This window comes from Fusarium oxysporum, chromosome VI (assembly GCF_013085055.1).
Source record: "Fusarium oxysporum Fo47 chromosome VI, complete sequence".
In the NCBI taxonomy this organism is placed as follows: Eukaryota; Fungi; Ascomycota; class Sordariomycetes; order Hypocreales; family Nectriaceae; genus Fusarium; species Fusarium oxysporum.
In genome coordinates, this window is record NC_072845.1 from 1,279,712 (window position 1) to 1,301,963 (window position 22,252).

The 22,252-nt window shown below is 49.2% G+C and overlaps 8 protein-coding genes across 8 annotated transcripts; 3 read left to right on the forward strand and 5 right to left on the reverse strand.

Moving 5' to 3' along the window:
* Nucleotides 1-30: 30 nt before the first annotated feature.
* FOBCDRAFT_225427 (N-glycosylation protein-domain-containing protein) lies at nt 31-1,792 on the forward strand. Its single transcript, XM_031187009.3, has 4 exons — nt 31-721; nt 794-849; nt 916-1,063; nt 1,143-1,792. Exons 1-4 carry the CDS (start codon nt 305-307, stop codon nt 1,386-1,388), a joined length of 867 nt encoding a protein of 288 aa, XP_031038144.2. The 5' UTR covers nt 31-304; the 3' UTR covers nt 1,389-1,792.
* Nucleotides 1,793-2,154: 362 nt separating this feature from the next.
* Nucleotides 2,155-2,921, reverse strand: FOBCDRAFT_137717 (translation initiation factor SUI1; the record flags this gene model as incomplete). Its single annotated transcript, XM_059607985.1, has 4 exons — nt 2,155-2,303; nt 2,353-2,484; nt 2,603-2,677; nt 2,894-2,921. The coding sequence occupies 4 exons, from the start codon at nt 2,919-2,921 to the stop codon at nt 2,155-2,157; spliced, it is 384 nt and encodes a 127-aa protein (XP_059465109.1).
* A 2,184-nt stretch (nt 2,922-5,105) lies between these two features.
* On the forward strand, nt 5,106-6,641 carry FOBCDRAFT_294470 (uncharacterized protein; the record flags this gene model as incomplete). The annotated part of the gene is made up of 3 exons (XM_059611848.1): nt 5,106-6,081; nt 6,118-6,405; nt 6,508-6,641. The coding sequence occupies 3 exons, from the start codon at nt 5,106-5,108 to the stop codon at nt 6,639-6,641; spliced, it is 1,398 nt and encodes a 465-aa protein (XP_059465110.1).
* Nucleotides 6,642-8,033: 1,392 nt separating this feature from the next.
* On the forward strand, nt 8,034-8,595 carry FOBCDRAFT_275299 (uncharacterized protein; the record flags this gene model as incomplete). The annotated part of the gene is made up of 2 exons (XM_031187005.2): nt 8,034-8,210; nt 8,263-8,595. The coding sequence occupies 2 exons, from the start codon at nt 8,034-8,036 to the stop codon at nt 8,593-8,595; spliced, it is 510 nt and encodes a 169-aa protein (XP_031038140.2).
* Nucleotides 8,596-9,135: 540 nt separating this feature from the next.
* Nucleotides 9,136-9,849, reverse strand: FOBCDRAFT_240868 (uncharacterized protein; the record flags this gene model as incomplete). The annotated part of the gene is made up of 1 exon (XM_031187003.3): nt 9,136-9,849. The coding sequence occupies one exon, from the start codon at nt 9,847-9,849 to the stop codon at nt 9,136-9,138; it is 714 nt and encodes a 237-aa protein (XP_031038138.3).
* A 2,523-nt stretch (nt 9,850-12,372) lies between these two features.
* FOBCDRAFT_275301 (uncharacterized protein) lies at nt 12,373-12,919 on the reverse strand (the record flags this gene model as incomplete). The annotated part of the gene is made up of 2 exons (XM_031187002.3): nt 12,373-12,512; nt 12,664-12,919. The coding sequence occupies 2 exons, from the start codon at nt 12,917-12,919 to the stop codon at nt 12,373-12,375; spliced, it is 396 nt and encodes a 131-aa protein (XP_031038137.3).
* An 802-nt stretch (nt 12,920-13,721) lies between these two features.
* FOBCDRAFT_225435 (uncharacterized protein) lies at nt 13,722-17,377 on the reverse strand. Its single transcript, XM_031187001.3, has 2 exons — nt 16,653-17,377; nt 13,722-16,599 (listed from the first exon to the last, which is right to left on the reverse strand). Exons 1-2 carry the CDS (start codon nt 16,951-16,953, stop codon nt 14,087-14,089), a joined length of 2,814 nt encoding a protein of 937 aa, XP_031038136.2. The 5' UTR covers nt 16,954-17,377; the 3' UTR covers nt 13,722-14,086.
* Nucleotides 17,378-19,493: 2,116 nt separating this feature from the next.
* Nucleotides 19,494-21,928, reverse strand: FOBCDRAFT_163174 (uncharacterized protein). The gene is made up of 2 exons (XM_054705001.2): nt 21,733-21,928; nt 19,494-21,681 (listed from the first exon to the last, which is right to left on the reverse strand). Exons 1-2 carry the CDS (start codon nt 21,854-21,856, stop codon nt 19,673-19,675), a joined length of 2,133 nt encoding a protein of 710 aa, XP_054560976.2. The 5' UTR covers nt 21,857-21,928; the 3' UTR covers nt 19,494-19,672.
* Nucleotides 21,929-22,252: the final 324 nt, after the last annotated feature.

Below are 22,252 nucleotides of genomic sequence, written 5' to 3' on the forward strand. Positions count from 1 at the left end.
CAGCTTCCACAGTTCCACTAGCCACGTCGGAAAGGGTCCTGTGTTCCCACTTCCAATGGCAAGAAACCTTGGCGCATTTTACCCCCACGACCCCTGTCAGTTCAATCTGAATTGTGCAGGCAGGTTGCAGCTTGTCCTCCTCCTTTGACGCCATCACCAACAGCTGCCTTACCAAGGCTACCCCCCCTTGCGTCGACCTGATTTCTCTCCCCCCTCCTTTTTTTCTTGGGTTTGGTCTCTGTGATTTTAGTTCCCACACAATTGATCGCGAATTGCTTCAGATGGCCTGAACGATCGATGTGAGATGGCCAATCCTCCCCCCGTTCGTCGGGGCTCTTCTACAGGCCATCTACCTTTACCTCCACAACCGCTTGCGCCCATGACCTCGACGTCTAGCAAATCTCCGTCACCACCGCACACAACGAAGACAGCTCCTCCCGAGATCGATGGTCCCGTTCATCCGTCCCTTCTTCAACCACGTGTCGCCGTCGTTCTCAACGTTCCGAAGCCATGGCACCCGTGGCTTTTTGCCCTACGGCTCTTCTCCATTCTGCCGGCGTTGTGGTGGGGATTGCCTTCTGCGCTTCAACTACTGTTACGTGTCTTGCCAGGACCAGAGATTGTAGTTGTTGTGCCTTCAACGACGGGAGGATCTGTGGCTATGAGTGTCGAGGCAGATCCGCGGTACGCTCTGACTGAGACCGGGCTCGCAACTATATGGGTGCGTTGGGAGATTCCTCGAGGAGATCCAAAGCCAAAAAGTGCTGTGCTGATATGATATGCTGGACGTTAGTGTTTTGCTTCGGGATATTTATCATTCTTCTTCACAGACTGTCTGATGTCCAGATGGTAGGTTATTCCGTCATCTCGGTTGTGACATTCTCGCTGTACAACATCATATTAACTAGTTCACAGGCTCATCAATTATACCCCACAAGCGACAATGGTTCGCCTGCTCACAACCAACTTTTGTAACGCTTATCTCACTACGTTTGTGCTCTCTTTCACGGGTGGTTTCCAAGACCCTCGTCTCCTCCTCCCAGGCTGGGTTGGCATAGCCACTGTATGTCTTCCCCGCACACGCGACACACGGCACTCACCGCAACCAAGGTTTGCTACCTCAGCTAACAACTACGCCACAGACTCTTACCATGATGTATCACGTCACTCACCAAAAGATCAACATTCGCAAGGAGACGTCCACCTCCATCAACGTCTTCTCCATAGCTTGTTCCATCACTATGGTGACTCTGCTGGTACACCTTCATCAGTCCACACCTGACTACCCCGAGATGCCAATTGTAGCTTCTGGTCGCCGCGCCTTTGATGAGGCATCGCGCGTTATCACTCAGATCAGGGGAAGCATCGAGCAGCATGAAGACCTGTAGAACTTCTCGGCCGTCTTCAGGCGAATGAAATGCCTCTGTATTTGTGTATACACAAAGAAGCAGGCGAACCGTTGTTGTTTTGCTTCACAAATGACTTTCAGCGACTTTTTGGTTTCTCTTTGAACTCTGATATCCCCGCCCACGCTAGGGCTGAACATGTCTGATTATTCTGCTGGGCTATAGCTGAAACCGAAACCTCATGTATACAATAGTCTGTGAATCCCAAGCAGTGTGCAGCTTTGGGGCCTGGATTTTGGTTAGCACAACTCCAGTTGCTGTGCCTTAGAAGTGGGACCTGACGTCAAACTACCACCACAACTAGGATTGAAACAAATTCACATCAAATTTTAGCAAAAAGATTCGGAATCGACTTTGTATTTGCCTGAGACTACTGCGGGGCTTGCCCATGTAGACATATCTGACTAACGAGCGACTGACAAGCCATGTTGGTGTAACAAATGCTTTGCCCGTAGCCTCGTCTTCGTGCACGTGAGCAAGATGGATGCCGAAAAGCTATCATCCACCTGCTGCAGAACGCGTAGCATAAGAATAAATACTCTTCCAAAAAAAGCCACCAGGAGTAAAACTCGCCCTGAGTGGATGCCCGTCGTCCTAGAGTAATCGGAGCCGAGCCTCGGTGTGTCTGTTGCGAGAGCAAGAGAACACGTCCGGAAAAGGCACAAGCCGGAGAGGCCATGCGTCCCTGTCCCTCTACGTCAAGACGCCCGGGAACGGCGACTGACAGGACGACGGGGCATGCAGAGCTTTAGAAACCATGGACCTTAATGGTCTTGGCATCTAGCTCGAGGCCTTCCTTCTTGTCGATGAGAAATTCCTGAACATCTTTGCGCTGATCACCCTGAAGCTGGATCACCTCTCCCATCTCGGAGTCGTTAACGATAGTGCCATTGCAGGCTGGTTCGCATTAGCTTCGTAGTCGGCGGCGGCGGAGTGTGAAGCTTACCAAACTTCTTCTTGATGACCTTAAGAATCTTCTTCTGGTCAAATTTCTTGGGGAGACCCTGAACAGTGGTCAAAGTCTTACGTCCATTACGCTCTGGAGCCATGTTAGCATTGTACGCGAAAACGATGCCACCTAGAGCCAGGTGTAACATGGATTCATTCAGTCACACAGAAATCCCACGTGAGGTTACGGTGTGATGTGATCTTTGATGCGCCCGTGGCTAGCGTGGCTGCAGTAGAAGGTGACTTACGCTGAATGCGTATATGGATGTAATTCTGCGTCTGCTTGGTTTCTCCGGTGTCCTCGTCGGCTTCGGCGAAGGGGTCTAGTGTCGCGATGGTCAGCTATGGTGTTCCTCAAAATCAGATTTGTTGTGATGGGAAACGGAGATGAGTGGAGATTCAACATGTGGCTTGGCGGCAACAAATGCAGGTACGAAAGAACGAGACGACAGGCCGATGTCCGATAGTCGAGACGACCCGCGCAGACGAATACCAGAACCGGGGGGAGAAGGCTTCTTGAGGGTAGCAAAGAGACTCACCGTAGGTCTTGAGATTTTCGATGGACATAAACTCGGAGGTACTGGGGTGACCTTGGGAAATGGGTTTTGTAAGGGGGAAGAGGATGTTTTCAGCGACCGCTGGCAAGATAGCGCCTCGCTGTGTAGATATCGAGTAGTGCGTATAAGCGATGAGGATGTCTAGCGACGAGGTTTGCGAGGTTGCAAAGTCTTTGGAGTTTGCGGGTATTTGTGTTGGTGACGTTGTTAGAAGAAGAAAGAGTCGGGAGAGTTTGGTAGAAGCGGGAGGGGCAAAGATGAGTAAGTGGGCTTTAGGCTTTGGTGGGAGGCAGGAGGCAGGACGGGCGTGCTAGCTGATTGGCTCGTGTATTGGCCTAACTTTTCAGGCAGAAAGCCTTGTGAGATGAATTCGGTGAGCATCCACTGTCATCTATTGAATGGATCACAGCCCGTCGCTGGGGCGGAAACACAATAGCTAGAAGTTGAAAATTATTAAAGGTACATAGCCCGGTCTGCGAATAAAATAACTTCCTTAAATTTACATTATTTAGGTAGATTACACTTTTGTTTCTAGAGGCGTATTTTCAGAAGTTCGTATTGGTAGGCAAGCCATTCTGTAGAAGCTGAAAATTTATGAGATATTTTGATCATTGGTGCAAAACCAGCCATTCTCCTTGCAAGGCTCACTTGAGCAGTGATATTGGCCAAGATCGACGGAGTAGCCTACCGTACGTTCCAACCAATACACGGCAGTCCAGCCCAGCCACCGTTGGTCCTCTCTTTATTTCGGGAAGCCCGTTGAAAGCGGAAGATGCCTTGCCCCCGAACCCAGCAGGACTCCTTTCAATCGCATTCAATCAAGTCGAGATCTGTCATTGAGTCAAAGCTCAACATGGCGTCCGCTTTTCGGCACATATCTTGAGAAGGTAGCATTTGTCGGACATTTTGTTGGCTGGATGCACTGCGCCTTCGCACACATTGTGACATGATATCTGTGATCCATCATCCTCTGCAGTCCCTGTTCAACTGAAAAGCACGGTGTTGTGTTGTATTGCGTTGCGTTGAGGCCAGTGGTGGCCTAACAGAAGTTGTTGGCTGTCACTATTGCTGCAAGTCACACGGCCTTCGCTTGTGACGCGCAGGACCGCATCCTGACATCCGAAAAGCCAGTGTTGCAATACCTTGGGTTGGATTGATGTGATGAGTGACTCTTGCCAATGCAACATGTGGTTGGAGGGAGGCAACTCAGATAAGAGTCAGCCTTTCAAGCCAGACACCGCCACTTACCCTGAACTTCCTGATTCGTTCAGTCATTTCCTCAGTGACTTCTGCGCAAACACAGTCATAAGTCCCGTTTATGATGCAAACAAATCGCAATAGTGCAGAGAAATGGACCAGATCAAGCAGGATTCTGGTTTTCAAGCCGGGAAGGATCCATCGGAAAGGCACCTGCCAAAATCAGGCCAGGGGTTGTGAATGTTACAGATCTTAGCAGCGATGTTAGCACGGAAGGCTCCTTCCGGGCCGTTCTGATGGACAACCTTATTAAGTATGTGGGAGTGAGAGAAGAGCGGAACGTAAGGTAGCTGCCAACTCGAGGGACTTTCGTAAAGTAAGGTAACCACCAAGGCAGCCTACCTACGCCTACCTACATCAGATCACCATACTGTGCTGTACAGACCGACATGGAATGCATCAACCCTTCCACCTTGTTTCATTTCTATTACCCTTGACCGTGGCATTGCTTCTCCCACGCAAGTTTGGGTCGAGCCCTAGCAAGCATCCGCTTTCACAGAAATCGGTGCCACTTTTGCCTCGTTTCCCCGACCGAAAGCACATGTTTCTTACAGTAGACCATTTCGTCATTATCAGTGGCTGTTTCGCCCAGCTCTTGGACCCTAGATCGAACCATCTCACTTCGCTTCCCGGAGCCGAGAATACTAGTCAGGGCTTCAGCTGCCTAGATCCTGGGGCACAGCTAGCCCTATTCGGAGGAAGTCTTGAATACTGCTCGCATCATTCGCGATCTCCACGACCACCCGTCACTATCACAGGGGCCATCAACCCCGGACCAAATCCGATTAAGTACGTTCTAACAGCGGTGATCACCGTAGGATCGAGGTAACGCTCCGAACGCACCTTATGGCTGTTGGCACCAGCAGTGTCTGACCACTTTTCAGCCTGCATCTTAGGACCCGTCGGCAACCCTTCCGTTTCTGGATCTTGTCTGAGCATGGAGTTTCAAAAGAAGGCACCTTTTGAGCCCGAGGAGTTTCCTCCGGGATCGCCACCCGTAATCCGCGAACGTTGCGGCGAAGTTACCTGGTTACCTATGTGCCGCCACACATGCACGTTTGAGACTCAGCATTTCGACAAGATTATGCTCAACCTTGTTGAGAACCCAAATCTCAACTCTAAGTGGTTGTTTCGTGCAGATGTTCTCTTCGACGATGACTGTCAGAACCCTGCCCCTGAAGCTGACGGTGCCATCCAAAGCCACCCTCGGGTTCTCGACTTCCAAGGATTCAGCCGGCAAAGAACCATTGTGCGCCGATTGATACCCCGAAACACACTTCGCGATGCTCCATTAGACCAGACATGCTCCTTCTATCAATCAATTAGTCACGAGGATGAAGAAGCTGACGGGGAAGCCACCCTGTCAAGATCACTGGTCGTGTATATACCACATACCTCCTCTGCTGCAGACCTACCCTTCTATCACCCAAAGGTCAAGGGTATCAGCCAGCTTCATGAATGGGATGTAGCCACCAACACAGGCACCATCTCCGTTCACTTTGCACTCTTTGAACCTGAGACAGGCGAGGAAGAGGTCGACCAAGTCAAATTGGGGAGGATCGCTTACCATCTTCTCCAGACCATCCACAAACATGGTCACAGCACCGCTAGAGGCTACGTCAAAAGAGTTCATCACGATGTCATTGTACCCCGAGAGAGGTTTCAGGATAGGTACTCTGAACTCAAAAACAAATACGCCAGAGCTCTTGTCAAGTCCTGGCTTGAGACTACAGATCCTGCAAAACATGTGTTCGAGGATCTGGGTATCGCAGCATTTCTGATTGAGCTATGGAAAGAGATGTACCACGATGGGGACTTTCCAGGGTTTGTGGACATCGGCTGCGGAAATGGGTTACTGGTTCATATCCTTAGGATGGAAGGATATGTTGGTTGGGGTTTCGATGCCCGCGAGCGTAAGTCGTGGTCTCAGTACAACTCACCGTTCACAGGATCACTCTCTGGTAACTCCCTTCAGAGATTGCTCTTACTTCCCAGTGTCATTCCCAAGAAGGCGGCGAGTGATGATACTAGAGTAGTCAACTCTGAAGACATTCATGACGGCCTCTTCCCCAAAGGCACATTCATAATTTCTAACCACGCCGACGAGCTGACACCTTGGACACCAATTCTTGCCGCCATATCTCAATGCCCGTTCATCATGATACCATGTTGCAGCCACAATCTTACAGGAGACAGATGGCGAGCACCTCCGCCCCGAGACAAGACCAAATCAAAAAGTATGTTTGCATCTTTAGTCGACTGGGTTACGCAGATAGCGGAAGATTGCGGGTGGAACGTTGAGACGGAGATGTTAAGGATACCAAGTACTCGAAACACAGGCTTGGTCGGCCGAGAGAACACAAGGCAGGTTGAAGAGGTCGATATACACGGGATACTGCAGAAGTACGGAGGAGTACAAGGGTATTACGACAATGTTGTCAAGCTGCTCAAATCGTCCCCCAGAGGACACTGAGCACACCAACCTGAACACACACTTGCCCGCGTCACCTCAGTCAAAGCTGCCCGTGGTCTGTCAAACAGCAAATGACCTAGATATGCAAACGCATCTCCATGCCGTACATATTACGATTGGGGCTAGAAGGGCGCAGCAGATGATCGTCTAGCCGATCGACTAAGTAGCTCCCACCTTCGGAATATTCGTTCTTAATATGTCGGTACTCCAGACTGTCCGTGTCCACGGCCTTAATAGCTGCACGACCCTGGATATATCAGGGATTGGCGATACGAAAGCTGGTTGTCTAATGCTTCCCACATAGTATCGCTCTCGTCATACAGCCGAGGCAAATTGTCCGCATTGGTCCAAGAATGTGACAGTTTCGTTTGCTCATGCATGAGCTCTGCAGCCGCTTCTTGATGTGGAATCCACGCAAGCCATGTTATGGAAGTATTACACACACAAGCCTGGGACAAATGTGCTGGACAAATAAAATCGAGCTATCATTTTGCGATCGCCATCCGGTTCCATGACCTTCATCCTCGCTTAGACGTTCGGCTCTGTTGCCGTGCGGGATGTTTCGATGAGAGTTTGCGAAGGTCGTTAGTGTTTCGATCTTGCTTCCTGATAGCATGGATTGACTAGTGCGATTCCGCGAGAACGGGACAGCTTCACACGAAGGCCCGACTTTGTCTATCTTGAGCCTGAATGTATCCCCCTCTTTTGCATCTCGAATTTGGACACGGCGCCAGCTCGACCCATTTTCAACGGTTGGCTGCAGCTCCCTTCCCGCTGATCAGCGGTCATGCATCATGAACTGGGATGTTATAGCAAACATCATAACACCCTGGTCGCGTAGTCGGACGAATGACAGCAAACGGATTTTCCTTGCACTAACGTTGATGTTAGAAATGTTCTCCTGCAGGTAGCCGTTCGCCAAGCGACACTCCCTTATTTCCACCGAAGTTTTGAGACACCTTAGGTGACGGCACAAGGGTCCGGGCTGCCGGAGCGTGGAATGAGCGAATGATGAACTAATGCAATGCAATGCAATGCTTATCGAGGGACTTCTTCAGGCCGGATGCACTGGATAAGGGTGGTATACAGGCCGGGCTCACCCCAGGAAGCTTTGCCGCCCTGCTGCTGCTTATGCGTCGCAAACACCCATGTAGAAGCCAACAGCAGTGCAACTCGACGCTCACATATTTGATCGCCTACGCTTACGGCTCTAAACATATAAGTATAAAGCCGCCGGGTTTCTCCATCGTTATTCCCATCCTCGTCTCAGTACTCTTATCACGGAATTACAACAGTCAAACAAGTGTGCTCTTACTATCCGCTTGAATACCGAGCATTGCATTCTCCTCAACCATAAGCCCAATATAGTCCACACCCCTGACCCCAGCAGCCATGTCGCAGGTGCCTTACATCGAAGTCTACCGGTTCAACGACCACATCAAGTCCCTCCAGGAAAAGGCCATCGTGGAAGTGCTCACTTCTACACCTGGAGAGAAGCAATCGAGATTGGGCACGTATGGCTTGGAAAAGCCATGCGCAGACTTGAGTGATGAAGTGATTCGGGGCCTCGTAAGTCTCAGTATATATTAACAACCAAGTATATTCTGACTAGATGTAATAGAGTGGACCACTTGTGAGATGGGCTACCAGCCGTGGTGCTGTCATCCAAGATCTCCAGAGACCTTGTTTCCGATCCGAAGCCTTCCGTCTACAGAAAGGCAGCGCCCTGTGGCCGGGATCTCATTCCACTGCGTTGCTCGTGCCCTTGAGCAACCGGAATGCGCAGATCGAACTGATTCCACGTGGAAGTAATGAGGCCATCACGCACAACTGGGATCCACGAACGGTCATTCACTTGAACGAAATGGGGCTCCAGTTTCAGGGAAATGGAAGTGTTCGGTTCATCTACATCTTGTTCCAGACAGCACCCTGCCCTAAACGTCAGTTTTGGTAAACTTTCTATCCCAAGAGCTCTCAACCAGTATGGACACATGGGTTGAGATAGCGGATTCTTTTTATCTATTCAATCTCCACGTGTACAGCACTTCCTAGTCATCAGCGATACTGGATACACACGCCAACTCAGTATCTAAACTCCCATCCCATTCAACAACATCATCCCGTTCTTCGAATTCCATCACCCTAGTCATATCAACACTGCCATATACATAGACGCTCGCGGTTTCTCGAGGGCACAGGATATGGTAGATGACTTCGTATCTATGAGCAGTAGTCAGGCATAAGGACAGAGTCAGCAAGGAAACGGACAGACCTTACCCCCACTTGGAGTGCCGCCCCCCCAGCACTTCATAAACCAGAGAGGGTATCTCGAGGTATTTAGAGTCGAGGGGTGTTGTCGGCCGATAGGCTGATGATATCTGCTCTTTAATGAGGCGGATGCAGGCAGGGTTGCAGCATTGGAACACTTGGAGACAATTGTGTGCTGGAGGAGACTTAGGGACAGAGTTCTGGTATGGGGAAAATCTGGAATCTTTCAAAACTTACCATGCAAAGGAATTTCGTTTGCACGACAGCCAACCACTTTACTATACTCTCTGAGTATTCCGATGCCTGTGATAACTCCCTCTCGCATCCTGTCTAACATGGGTGGCGTTACTTCGTCTTCTGAAATACCGCACTGTCTCACGCAGGCCCTCAGGCCATTGTACACTTCCTCTCGTGGGCAGCCATCGATGAGCGCCACATGGCACGCAGCCACGAAAACGAGTGAGAAGAGGGAACCAAGAGGGGGATTGTTGCAAGCTTGGGCAAGATGCCAGGTACACTCGTTGAAGAACCGTGGCCAATCGAGGTGAGCCCGAAAGCCCGGGAACAGGTAGGGCAACTTGAGACGATGGCACAATGATCTGACATCGGCGTTGCTACAGAGGTAGCGGGACCAGTCAGCGTCACTTTGAGGAACTTGAGCGAGGAAGTGAAGTGCATGCGGATGCAAGCGGCCACGCTCTGCACTGTGTTGGTTGTTATCGGATCCTGGATCGTCGTGTTTCACATCTTTCGAGTCGCCCAAATCGTCATCTGTGTCGGTATCCGAAGCAATTTCGTGAGAACAGGCCTGTGGATCAAGCTTGAGGTTGGAACCGTCACTGGGCTCATGAAGATTGTGGAGCTTAGGAGGAGACTCAGAGACCATGTTCAAGCCCACGTGAGGATACTCGAAGATCCAACGATACTGAAACTGGGACATGGCGGCGGGCTAATCCTTGGGCAAAGCTTGGTGTTGGTAACTGGAAGTAGCAGGACGGCAACTGGTAGTGACGATAGGCTATAGGGTTTGTGGATATGTGTAATGTTTTTTTATGTTGATTGGCGAAGTTTGAAGACGGTGTAATAATAGAGGCTGGTGATGGCGGTAACGAAAAGCAGGTTTCCATCTGGGGAGACTTGGCTTGAATATGTTGCACAAGGAGGAGGATTTATTCTATTTTCTGGCTACAAACGATGATGCAAACATCAGGACTTCATGCAATGAATGCTAGGTCTTTCTGTTTTCTCCTTCTACTCCCTTGACTTGGAGAGTCTTTCTTCTGAGTTAGTTGCAGCATGAGCAAACGAAGAGTCTCACATCTATCTTGCATCCGTTGCCTCGAGTTTCAGTTCAAAACTCCACTATAAGGCGGGAACAACGGCTTTCCTCACGGGACGCCTTCTCATCTCCGCGGGAAACGGCATTAGTCTTGCTGTCGAAGGCCTTAAAGGTCTATGGATGGCGCCGCCACATTTTCTCTTCGTCTCAGTCTTCTTTGCGCCTACTCAACATCGTTAGGCTCGTAGTGATAGGCCCGGCCTCGTTGGGCAGAAGCAAACATGTCGTCAGTTGACTTGCCAGGATGGTAGGGACGATCTCACAGTGGAGAGTTGTCGTCGCTTCAGGAGTCTTGTTGTCCCCTGCAAGTCTTGGGCGGTTGCTTTTTCTAGTGTCGACCAGGGTGGAAGCACAAACGGCTATCTGCCCCAATGCATGCAGTTCAGATAAGCTACTGCCGTCGTCGATTGATTGCTATAGCCTACGACAACTGGGGGCGAATCGTGCTTGCAGCGACTGACATCAACCCCCTCGCGGGAACTCGATTCCTCTATTCTCCAAGGCGCAGGACGCTACGCTATGGGTAGATGCAGACGGCTCAGACTTCCGAGTCTGTCGGTCACCAGAAGGAGAGGGTGTTCATCCTTGCTCCTAAATTAACGGGTGAGCTATGATATACTGTCTTGTATGTATGTACGCAGCCGTTTGTTGCAACTCACACCCCCAAAGGCTATTCAACGGGCGTCAAACGGCAATGAACTGATCCGGCAGAGTCCGCCCGCACTATGGGGGCCACCGTTTCTGTATCAGCGCTTGTATGGCAACTTGTGCGCCTCGATCGAGCTGCAGCCGGGTCGATGGGGTCTAAGAGAGACAGGGGACGTGTAGACCCTGGACGTATCTGAGATCGGAGAAAAAGATCGAGGTTCGAAGTGGACTTGTCTCATATCACATACTTTAAAATAAGAAGAGAATGGCTCGATGGGTCTGGTCTCGTTAGTTCTCGGATACTCCCTTGGCCTTGATCCGATATCCCGCCGATCTGAAGAGCCTCGCTTACAGATCGTTTGCAGGCGGATCCAGGCTAGGAGAAGAGTGTGTTTGGACGAGATCGTGTCATGATCAAGTCATTCGATTTTGGAGTTTGACCCCTGGCCCTTGGATCTTGACCCGAGTCCCCTGCTTCGTCCCGTCAAGCTTAAGCTAAACTCGTTCAGTTTATCTCGTGATCCCAGATTGAGATTTGATTGCGAGATTGAAACGCTGGAGAGGCTACAAGAGTTGAGTCCAGGCTTGCCAAGACGTGTACTTGCAGGATATGGCCGCTCTGAACAAGGGTGACCCCTGACAGTAAGCACATATGGGTCTGGCTGTTAATTAATTAGTCAAGCTCGTTATTACCGTCGGTACTTCAATAGACAGAGATAACATGTCTCTACCTTGTGAAGGCTGAAAGGCCATGATACTGACATTTGAGCCTGTGCAACACAACCGCATATGCATCTCCCCCAGACCGGTGAGACGGGATACAGCATGAAAAGCGCTTATTTTGTATGCAAGCGGGCGGAGTAGGCAAACGAATGGGAGCTACATGACATGACATGAAATGAATGACGATCAAATCAAAGAACACGGCATATTTTTGGGTGAGACAGATCTCATCGTTTGCTGCTGAAGCTGCAGCTGCAGCCCGAGAGAAGTCATCACATCACATAGCCTACGGCCTACCTAAGCACTCCACTTGTCGCCTCAAACTGTCTCAACTCTTGGAAAACGGGAATCGGCTTGAAAGCGATGACCTGATCGTCTTCCAAAAAAGCCTTGAACAGACGCTCTATGCAAGCCTCGAAATCGTACAAACGGATATTGTACTATGCTGTTGGCCATTCGTATTGTTGTCTCGCGCTAATGCACATACAAACACATGGATGTTCCATACTCACAGCGCTCTACCAGGTTTTCACGGAGGAAACATAATTGCGGTACTGCAGCTTATTCTCTCGTGCTCAGTTGACCAATTCCCGCTGATTCCATGCCATGCCATGCCATGCTTCCTCTTGCGGGTTGCTACAGGATGAAAAAAAAGAAGGAAAGAAACGCATCGCCGTGCCTTGGTATGTAAGACAAAAGGAAATTGATAGAAGAACGGAAAAAGAAAAGAAGAGAAAATCTCGAGTTCGTGAGTCACGCTCGAGTTCGCAGTATATTCTGATCCCCCGGTTGGACCTTCGTCAATCTTTCGGTCCATTGTCCTTTTGGGATAGCAACTCGTGGTTCTTGTGTCCATGTGTGCTTTTGATCGTTGATCTTGTAAGGCGGGACAGCTGGTTCACTATTAGCATGCTTTCAAGATAGGAGTAATAGTATCTTACCTCGAAGATAGTCGATCAAAGCTCAAATGGCCTTTGAAGGTCGAGTTCTGTATCGTTAAAGTAACTTATGCTCAAGTCTGCTTCTTGTTCTTCTCCTTGTCACCACCACCTGTATCCTTGTCCTCCTCAGCCTCACCCTCCTTCTTCTCAGCAGCCTCGACGCGGGCGACAGTCTTATCACGATGAAAGTGCGATTGCTCTCTCTTATTCTTGGCCATCATACCGGCACGGGAGAGCGTCTCGATGGTGGTTTGGTCTGTGAGGCCGGCGGTCATGCGGCGCAGATCCTCGCGGGTCTCCTCACTGAGAGGTTTCTGCTCGGGTTTCTTGTTCTCGATATTCTTATCATTGTCTGCCATGATGGATACTTGATGAGAGTGATGTATGTCTTTTGTAGTAGTCAAATGAAGCTTAAGATGTCGATGAATGATGAACAAGAAAAAGAAGAACAAGAACAAGATTGTCAGTCGTGACGGTCAGTCTCAAATAGAAGGAAAGTCGTCAAGAAGGAGCGAACGGCGTTGACAATAGAGCCAACTGCTTCATTGAGGCTCCCTATCATTGACGCAGCGTTTACATTGCAGTTCGGGTAGGTATAGAGAGAGAACAATAGCATCGAGTACAATAAGAGAACGAGGGGATCTTTAGATAGAGTGAGTGAACGAGTGTTTGCTTCAATAACCAAAGCAGGGACTGCTGCATTCAACCCCATCCCAACAAACCCTGAGGCTATAGGCAGACTTCAACAACAATACTCGAAATCTTAACATGACTGCTATCAAGAGATATATTTGCAAATTCATGCTTGAAGGCTGTAGAATGTGCAACGTAACCACGGAGGGCCCGATCATATCAACAAGAGGTACTTGAGTGTTCAATTTCCAGTTTATTATTAGGTTCGATGACAACGGCCAGTTCCTCGTGTTTTAGACATGATTGATTTATTATTAGAGTTAGATGACAATCGTCAAATCTTAGTATTCTAGACACTGAAATGACCGTGCAACACGCCTTGTTTAATGCGATACTTGACCATTGAGTTTTGTGCACTGTAGCACTTTTAAGGGCAAAGTCACGAACCTTGGTACATACAAAGGATAATAGTCCGATACGTTGCACGTCAAATCCACATGTATTGTGCTCTCATGAGGTCATTCCAAGTGCTTGAATCATGAGCGATGTATTAACTATCTATAATTGTTCTCAATCTGAGGTCCCAAAACCTGAAACTCCAGACACCATTGTTGACTGGTTCCTCTATAGACTTTGTGTTTTCATGTCGCATCTCAATATACCCCAATGGAAATAATTCGCAAGTCGCTTCCTGTGCCGGCAGGAGGACCGAATCATGCTTGATATGTACAAAATGCAAAAGTTGAAACCCAGCAGCCAAGCGTTTGCTGACTGGGTACAAGGGGAATATGGGTAAATGCAAAGCGCCATGGTCATAATCAAATCCAAATGTAAGTAAACGACGATTCCATCTTGCGAGGAACAATCCAGGATTCCCTCAAAAAAAAAAAAATTCATGGCGACAATGGTTCGGGTTTTGACTTGGCCTCTTCTTCCCGGCCACCCGTCGAGTCTATCTTCTCGAGTGGCTTATCGTCCACCTTTTGAGCTTCGTTAATGGGCTCTTCACATATTGAGCTTTGATCTGCCCAGCTCACAGTCCTCTTTCTTCTCTTTGGCGTAGCAGCATTCTCCTCAATCTTGTCTTGTACGATCGCATCTTTGTCCTCTGGGCTCATAGTATTAACACTCACCCGAGGAAACTCGGCGGATTCTCGAGTCGGAGTCATTGGTGGCCGACTACCAGAGTATCTCGATGCTTGCATACGCAAGGAGCTAGTTCGCATGCGACTCATTCGAGATGTGTCTCCTCTGTTCATGTCGGCATCCCACTCTGCGAAGTCTTTCGCACTCCACGATGCACGGTGGGTCCGGCCACTTCGAGGCAGACTGTTAACCGAGTGACGACTCGAACCGCCACTGTTTGCCCTGCGTCGGTTGAGTGGATGTGCTGGATGAGACGGGACCTGCGAGTTTGAGCCCTCTACCATTGGGAACACATTGTTCTGGGTATTGCGTCGAACGTTGCTGACACTGAAGATGGACTTGGATAACTCCGCAAGCTCATCCACTTCGTCTTCCTTGGGCTTTGATGTACCTGCTCTATCATCCATGTGTTCGAAATACCTTACTCGCAAATCATCGATTTTATCTGGGAAGTCCTCGCGGTTGCGGGACAGAGACATCCACGTCGATATCATTCCAAGGACAATCAGGACCAAGATGGCTGCGGCAAGGAAACACTGAACCACAAGGATGATCATGCCAATAGCTGTTGCTGCAACGCGGCTGAGGTCGAGGGTTCTCAAGAATGCGATGGAAAGGCCAGTAGTGATGATCTTTGAGATCGATAGTAACCAAATCGCTGCTGTCGTGTTGCGAGATCCTTCAAAAGGCTTGAGTTTGATGATAATGACCAGAGCGACGACTTCAAAGACAAAGAGACCATAGACCTGGGCCAAGGGGCTTGCTCTACCTCCGCCAATGAAGCATGCTCGGACAAACTGATATGCCAAGTAGACCGTAAAGAACCACCAGCGAGAGAGTCGGTATCGTGCCGAAAGCCATCCGTAACGCTTGATGTAGGGCTCGTCTTGGTGAACCTTTGGCCTTTCGGGGTCCTTGTCGACAAATTTGATGCGGCGAATAGGCAGACTGGCAAAAAGGCGCGGTTTGTGAGCCTGCTCCTCCTCGCCGATGGAGCTTTCGAGTGTTGTTGCCACAAATGGAATTTTCTTGAGGATCAACCCTTGCTCAAAGCGAAGCGTATCAGACACAACCTCATACTTGCCTTCACGTAGCCTGGATGAGCAAGCATACGCTGTTAGACCAGCAAAGCCCAAGAACATGACGAAAATGACTGCAGCAATAGCAGTCGGGCCTGGCGGAGCGTCAATCGAGAACTGGAACATCGCCAGTGTCATCATGACAAAGAAAGCGATAAAGAGCGTTCGAAGTAGGCCCGCGGCCATGTATCCGACCCAATGTGAACGAAAGAAGTCGAAGCCATCGGACTTGATAAGCTTGAATTTGTGACACAAGTCAAGCACAACCTTGGACGTTGCCACAAATAGAGCCACGGCCGCTAGGACAACAAGGAACCAGATGAGCCCAATGATGAACGCGTCGTTTCGAGGGATGCCGACCACAGACAGTACACCAGGGAAACCAGAATAGTCGCCTGGGAGTGGCATTCCAGGATTTCGAGGCTCGCCAGCCCAGTCATAGTCATATGGGTTGCTAGAGTTGAAATCGTGGCGGCGGGTTAACGAGTGAACAACACTCTCCAGCTGAGGAACAGATCGACTTCGAAGGCTTCTGCCGAAGATCTGCTGCGCAAGACCACCACCGTTGTTGATGGGAACCGACCCTGCAGAGCCAACTTGGCTGGCATTCCCAGAGACACCAGCAAATGGGCTGATGGCATCAATCATGTCGAGGCTTGCAAACATGCCAGCGGTCCACGCAAAGTTACTCCACCAGGCAGGAAGCAGGGCCGGCCAGTTGACGGATAGTGCCCCGGAAAAGAAGATTGATTGAAAGGTCTCGAAAATGATCAAAATCGAAAAAGAATGGGCGTAGTGCATTCTTATATGCGGGATCTGAACGCCATAGATGGCTGTCGCATATGAGGCCAATACCGCAAACACGGTGAATGCTCCCAATATTGATCCCACAATCTCTGGCTGTGAAAAGGTCCTTCCGTTACTCATAGTAGCTTGGAAGCAACCAATTTCTGTCTGTGTTGAGTTGGCAAAGATCCGGATGCGCGAGTATCCTTCCAAGTCGGGAATGTTAAGAGCAATCGACGGAATTCCTGCAATGTCATTGGCAGATATTGAAGTCGTAATGTATGCCTCGATGGGTTGACCAGCCTTCAATGGGCAAAGGCTAGTGACGTTTTCCGCGCAAGGGTCGTATGTTTTGTTAAAACGCTCTTCTCCGTATACCTCAATAGAAAGATGCACTAGAATCTGGTTAGACTAATCAAGCAGGGCGTAATAAAGTTTCGCAACATACTCATGACGCTTTCCTGACGAATATTGGTGCTTCCATAGACGTGAAATGACACAGTGAGGTTATCAGAGTAATAAGCCGTGTCGAAACCCGTCACATTGAACAGACTTCCATCATTCAGACAGTCGTCAAAGTCGCCCGTATATAATGATGGTGTCCGACTAACATCGAGACGTTCGTGGAAAACTCCATTGTCGCCAGTTCCGTTGATGTAAGCCTTATCTTGAGCGCATACCGTTGGGATAACGCTCAGGGAGGAGAGAAGGCATGACAATGCTGTGAGAGGTCGTTGTGTCGCGAACATCTTGACGATGAGATGTGGTCAGGGGGTCGGAAGATGCGGAACGCGGGCAAGCCCGCCAGGGCGGTCTTTACGATATCGTCGTCAATCTCTTTGGGATCGAATATTATCTTAGTCCAGAGAAGGGAGTGTGTAACGTTGTCGATGAGTTTGGTGGTGGAAATTTGGTCGATTCGGGTATGTAGATCAGGAACTGCAGGTCTCAGATAGGAAGTTGACGTTTTTGAGCAATACTTCGACAATTTCGCATGCGGCTATAACGGCGTAAAGGGGTTTCGTCGCAGAAACGTAAACGAAGGGTTATCGATGATCGAGCATACGGGGGTTGTTCTAGGAAGAGGAGGGAGAAGGAGCCAAGTTACTCGCGGGAGATTAAAGCTTGGTGTTCTTTGTGCCAATGCAAAATCTCGTGTTTGTTTGACGTAGGTGTAACCCCAAGACTTTTGAGAGACACAACAGTGGCGCAGCGGCCGGGAGAAGCCACTAAAGATCGGCAACCTTGCGACGGACGGGAATTTAAGGTTGGCGTGATGGCAGCTGCAGGGGTTTTAATTAGAGGGAAAAGGTTCGAGATTTAATTCGTAACAGGCGAAGAATGCGAGGTGTTGGGTTTGAGAGACAGAGCTTATTCTGCTCGAGTCAAAAAAGAGATATAACCACAAATTGAGACTAGAGCAAGCATTGAATCTTGGTAATGTACGGAAACAGGGAAGGTTGGGATTAGATCTTGGAGAAGTCTGATCCAACCACATTTTCTGGGCATGCACTAAATTTGGCGTGAGCAGTAGCGAGAATACTTTCAATTTACCAGACCGCGCTTATCGTTTTTCGGTATCTACTTCTATCACGACATGTTCTAGACCAACCAACCCCAGACAAAAGTCCTTCTCTTGATAGATTATCTCTACTCCGTACAAAAGGGTAGGTAGCGTGCAAGGTAATAAATTCACTCAAAACGCTGCAATCTACTCACACCGAAACGTCGTTCTGAGTACTCACTACACGACTCAGTATAGCAAGGTTTTGCTCGCTCTCACCGGCTTCTGGCGTCATTATCGGGGAGTTGGCTGCTATCGATTGGCCAGCAGCGCTTCTCCAAAACTAAAAATCAAGAGGCGGGGAATTGCCCTTTCCACGTGTCGGGCTTGCAACGATTGCGACTGTTTTCTGCAAGTTGGCAGTTCTTGGACTGCTCTTTGGTTGGAGAGAACAGTGAAAGCGATGCGTCATGAAAACAGCGGCTACAGAGCGTTGCAAACGAAGCGTTCTGTAGTGTCCTCTCCAGAAGTTACCCTAGTCTAGATAATTGACTGGAATCATGTGCCAAGTTGAGACAATCTGGCAAGTTGTCTTTCATTCCAAGCAAGCGAGCTCTCTAAGTCGCGGATAACATTTCTACGATGCTGGATATTGGTATTGTCCATCAACAATGCTAGGACATTAGTTTTCATGGTGTACGATTAGCAGAAGAGCAGCTTCAGAACGGGCATGTCTGCGTTATATATAACCAGCTTTCGGACCGTCGGTCGCAGCTTTGACCCAAGCAATGACTCTTGGCTTCCTCATCCACCTTGAGGTGCCGTCAAGATGCGGGTGGGTGAATGGGGCTAGATCGTGGGATTGGGTCTTGGCGGACGATTGCGACTGAATGCCACAAAATGAGGCAAGCTTGTCAGCTGCCGCCTTTCTCCAGCATCCTCAGTGTGTACAATCTGATATACAGTATTAAAACAAGTATCCTAAGCTCATTTCGGGTCACCAAGGGTGTTGCCAAGAACAGACTATGTATGCTTATCTTGAGGGAGAACTCAATTGAAGAGAAATCATTCAACAAATGAGAGCAACCTCACATCCAAAAAGGACCATGCCACAGATTTTTACAGGGCTTCAAAGGGCACCTTGTGAAGCTGGATATGTTGTCCAGTCATACCTCTACTAGCCTGTTATCGTAGACTCTTGGGTCATGACCACATCTCAGAGTAGACGAGTGAGCCTGATGGAAAATTTTAATGTTTGTCCTGCGTGAGAAAAGAATTCGATCTCCAAATTAAAGATATTTACTTCCGCGTGGCCTTGCCGATCAGTCAACCCTCCAAAAGTGTCGTATCAACGTCACATAATTGCGTGATTACTAAGATAGGATCTCTGATCCATCATGACTGAGGGGACGTGAAAAAAGGCGTGCTTCGTCTTTTCCCCATTTGTCGGGCGATCGCCCGAGCCCTAGCAGCCACTGTCCCCGGGAGTTTCAAGCCAGACAGAGAACCAGTAAACCAAGGTCTAGCTCATTCGTATCAATTATTCATTCAAACACAGTTAAGGTGCCTTGATCTTAATTGACCTGTCATTAGGCGCAGCTAACTGAACCCGTTGATAATAATGGAAGTTGGGTCTAAGACGTCGCATTGCCTTGATGAATCTCAGCTAACTACAGGAACTCCTGAACATAAAACTATGTTACAGCAAAACAATGACAGGTCTGATCCGTACAAAAGGTAATTGTAATATTAAATCAAAACGCAATACAATTTGCGAGAGGCCTGCAAAGGGATCCTAAGTAAGGTCTTACCACCAGGACATTCTGCTCCCAGAGATATAATCCTATAGTACCTCTAAACTTCCTCTACTTCCTAACTAAGTAGGTATTTCCTAAAGCTTTCCTTATTACCTGATTGTAATAGAAATCCCTCAGGTCTCAGGTCTGTCATACGGCACGAGTAGGCTACAGGACCTCAGCCACAACATCATCATCCCCATCACCATCATCCAAGTCCACCGGTTCCAAAAGATGCTCGGAGAGAGGCTTGGGTACAGCCTTGACTGTGACCATTTCTTCCTCGGTCATGGTCAGATGATACGCCATGAAGCGATGAGGGCCTGACGGAACACGCCTCAAGCGGGCGCTGCCTCCTGCACCTCTGTAAGGAGGACCTTGTCCCCACAGCTCAAGTGCGTCACTTAGGGCCGTGAAGGAGCATGGTCGGTAAAGGATGAAGCAACATTTGCACACCCAAGCATCCGTTATGCGCTCATCTCGTTCGCACTTAACATTTTCCCCCATGTACAAACATGAATCGCACCTCACAACGTCCCGATTATCCCCTGGGGCGCGGTACAGAACATCTGCATCCCTTGGGATAGGCTCCGTCGGTCCCACGTGAGTGAGTTGAGTGTTGAACTGACGATACATCAAGGCAAAGTTTTCGTTGAAGGTTGCATACCTCGGGGCGGGCATAGTTCTCATAGGTCGAGTAATCCAACTGTACTGCTGGCCTAAGTGATCGGTTTGAAGCATTTTGACCTCTCCAACACGAATTTGGGGTTTGAAGTCGTTCAGGGGCTCTGTATAGATAATGCCTTCAATCGCTTGAACTATATCCATAGCAATACGCCAGGGCTCAAGCACTTTTTCCGTTCGCCCTTCAGCAATATGCCCTTTCATAAAGTTGAGTCCCCAATACCACCGTGATAGAGGTATCGAATACCATTTTTGTTGATCCTTGTCGTACCATTCGTAGCGGACAGCGAACGAAGACGCTCGGTCGAAGTTTTCGAAAGGACCAATGGAAGGCACGCCAAACCAAGCCTTGGGGTGCGCTTTTTTGTCGTCCATGACCTCGAACACAAGGTATCCTCCGGTCGAATCCCCTGGCTTTGGACCTTGCATTTCCAAACTTCCAAATGGAAGTCCAAATACAACGTGCCTTATAATGCCCGTGTTGACTTCATGCAAATTTATACTGACATATTTGGACCCATTAGGGTTCCTGGGTGGGTAGAGGTTTCTTCGGAGGCGATACGTGGTAAAGGTTCGAACGGACGCGTCTCCTGGGACCATTGGGCTGCAGAGTAGTTCGACTCTTGTCTGATCTTCGAACAGCGAGCTGCTCATGTTGCAGCCGCGTGTCTTCAAAGCAGGCCAAGCGACTGCATCCATCACAGGTCTGGCTATCGACGAAAGAAACTGTCCCTTCCGTTGCAAACCCACTAGACCGCTGGATCCACCGGTATTGACTGGCGCGTGAATAACGCCCTGGTAGCTTCTGAAAGCCAAAATAAAGGTTTGCTCGGCCATCTTTAACAGATGTATAGGAACAATGGCATCGAAAACAACAAGGGGGATCATGTGACGGTGCTGTTTTTGTGACTTGCGTGCAATACGGTAGTGTTGCATCTCATAACAGCTGTTTGAACGATTGTCCGTTGCATGCTCATGTTGTTGGTTTCGTCGCTGTGCATTGTTGGTTGAGCCAATGTAGAATCCGACATTCTTGTTGATATCAGCCTGAGAGGAATCGCTGTATCTGTAGTCGGGACGGTCTTGGGGGTGTGTGTAAATGCGCAAATACACGCATTGTCTACCGGCCGGCCAATCCCCAGATACATGGCGTAGGTCAAGAAGATCCTTCAGCGAGAAGGTGCCGTCCTTCAAAACCTCTCTGGCAGGAGGTAAGACCGCATTCAAGATAGCGTTTCTGTTCTCCAACAAGTGTGGCCCGGCAAAGCAAGCGTCAATTGCAGACATGCTCATTCCCAAAGTTTGTAGTTGTCGTGTGTTCTTTGCCAGTGTTTGCCAAAGGGAATGGACAAACCGGGAGAATGGTCGACCTCCGTCATGAACTTCAGGTGCTGGTGTTGATTCAGAAGTCAGCGAAGGCAATAGGTTTGCGGTCTGCTCCGCCAATGGCCGAAGCATGGCACCTTTCGTCAGGATTACTGTAGGTAGCACGACTACATATAACTGTTAGTATGAGATGATGGCAACAGAATGGCCAAACTCACCAGGCACTACCATCGTGCCTTTGACAACCATGACCATGGCTGTTTCCCTTCCCTCATAGAACAAATAGCCCGGTTCATTCTTGAATAGAGGCAGTCGGCCGTTGACGAGAAGCCTGGTTGGCATTCGCCCCTTGATAACATTAGGAACATTGTGGGTAGTATCATCGTACTTCCAGTCCCGAGTTAGGACGACGGCCTGCAAAGTCTTGGTGTAATTGCCATCGGGCCAAGGAAGGTTCGGGATGGAGGCGAGCAGAAGCTGATCGATAGAACATGTTGTCGCCATCTTGTTCTCACTGCTTCAAAGTTGTGTTAGCATGGTTTAGCCCACAGTTCGGAGGCTTACCTTGGTTGAGAGCATTAACTGATCGTTGGAGTGCTCAGCAGCTGAAGGCCCAAGAGGCTGGGAGGAAGGAGAAGTCTGGACTTAGTAATGTCTGTCGTAGGTAAAATGTCTATTGACACAGTAAGTTGGGGAACTCATCAAGAACTGAGTCCAAAAGTCTGGAGGCTCGTAGCC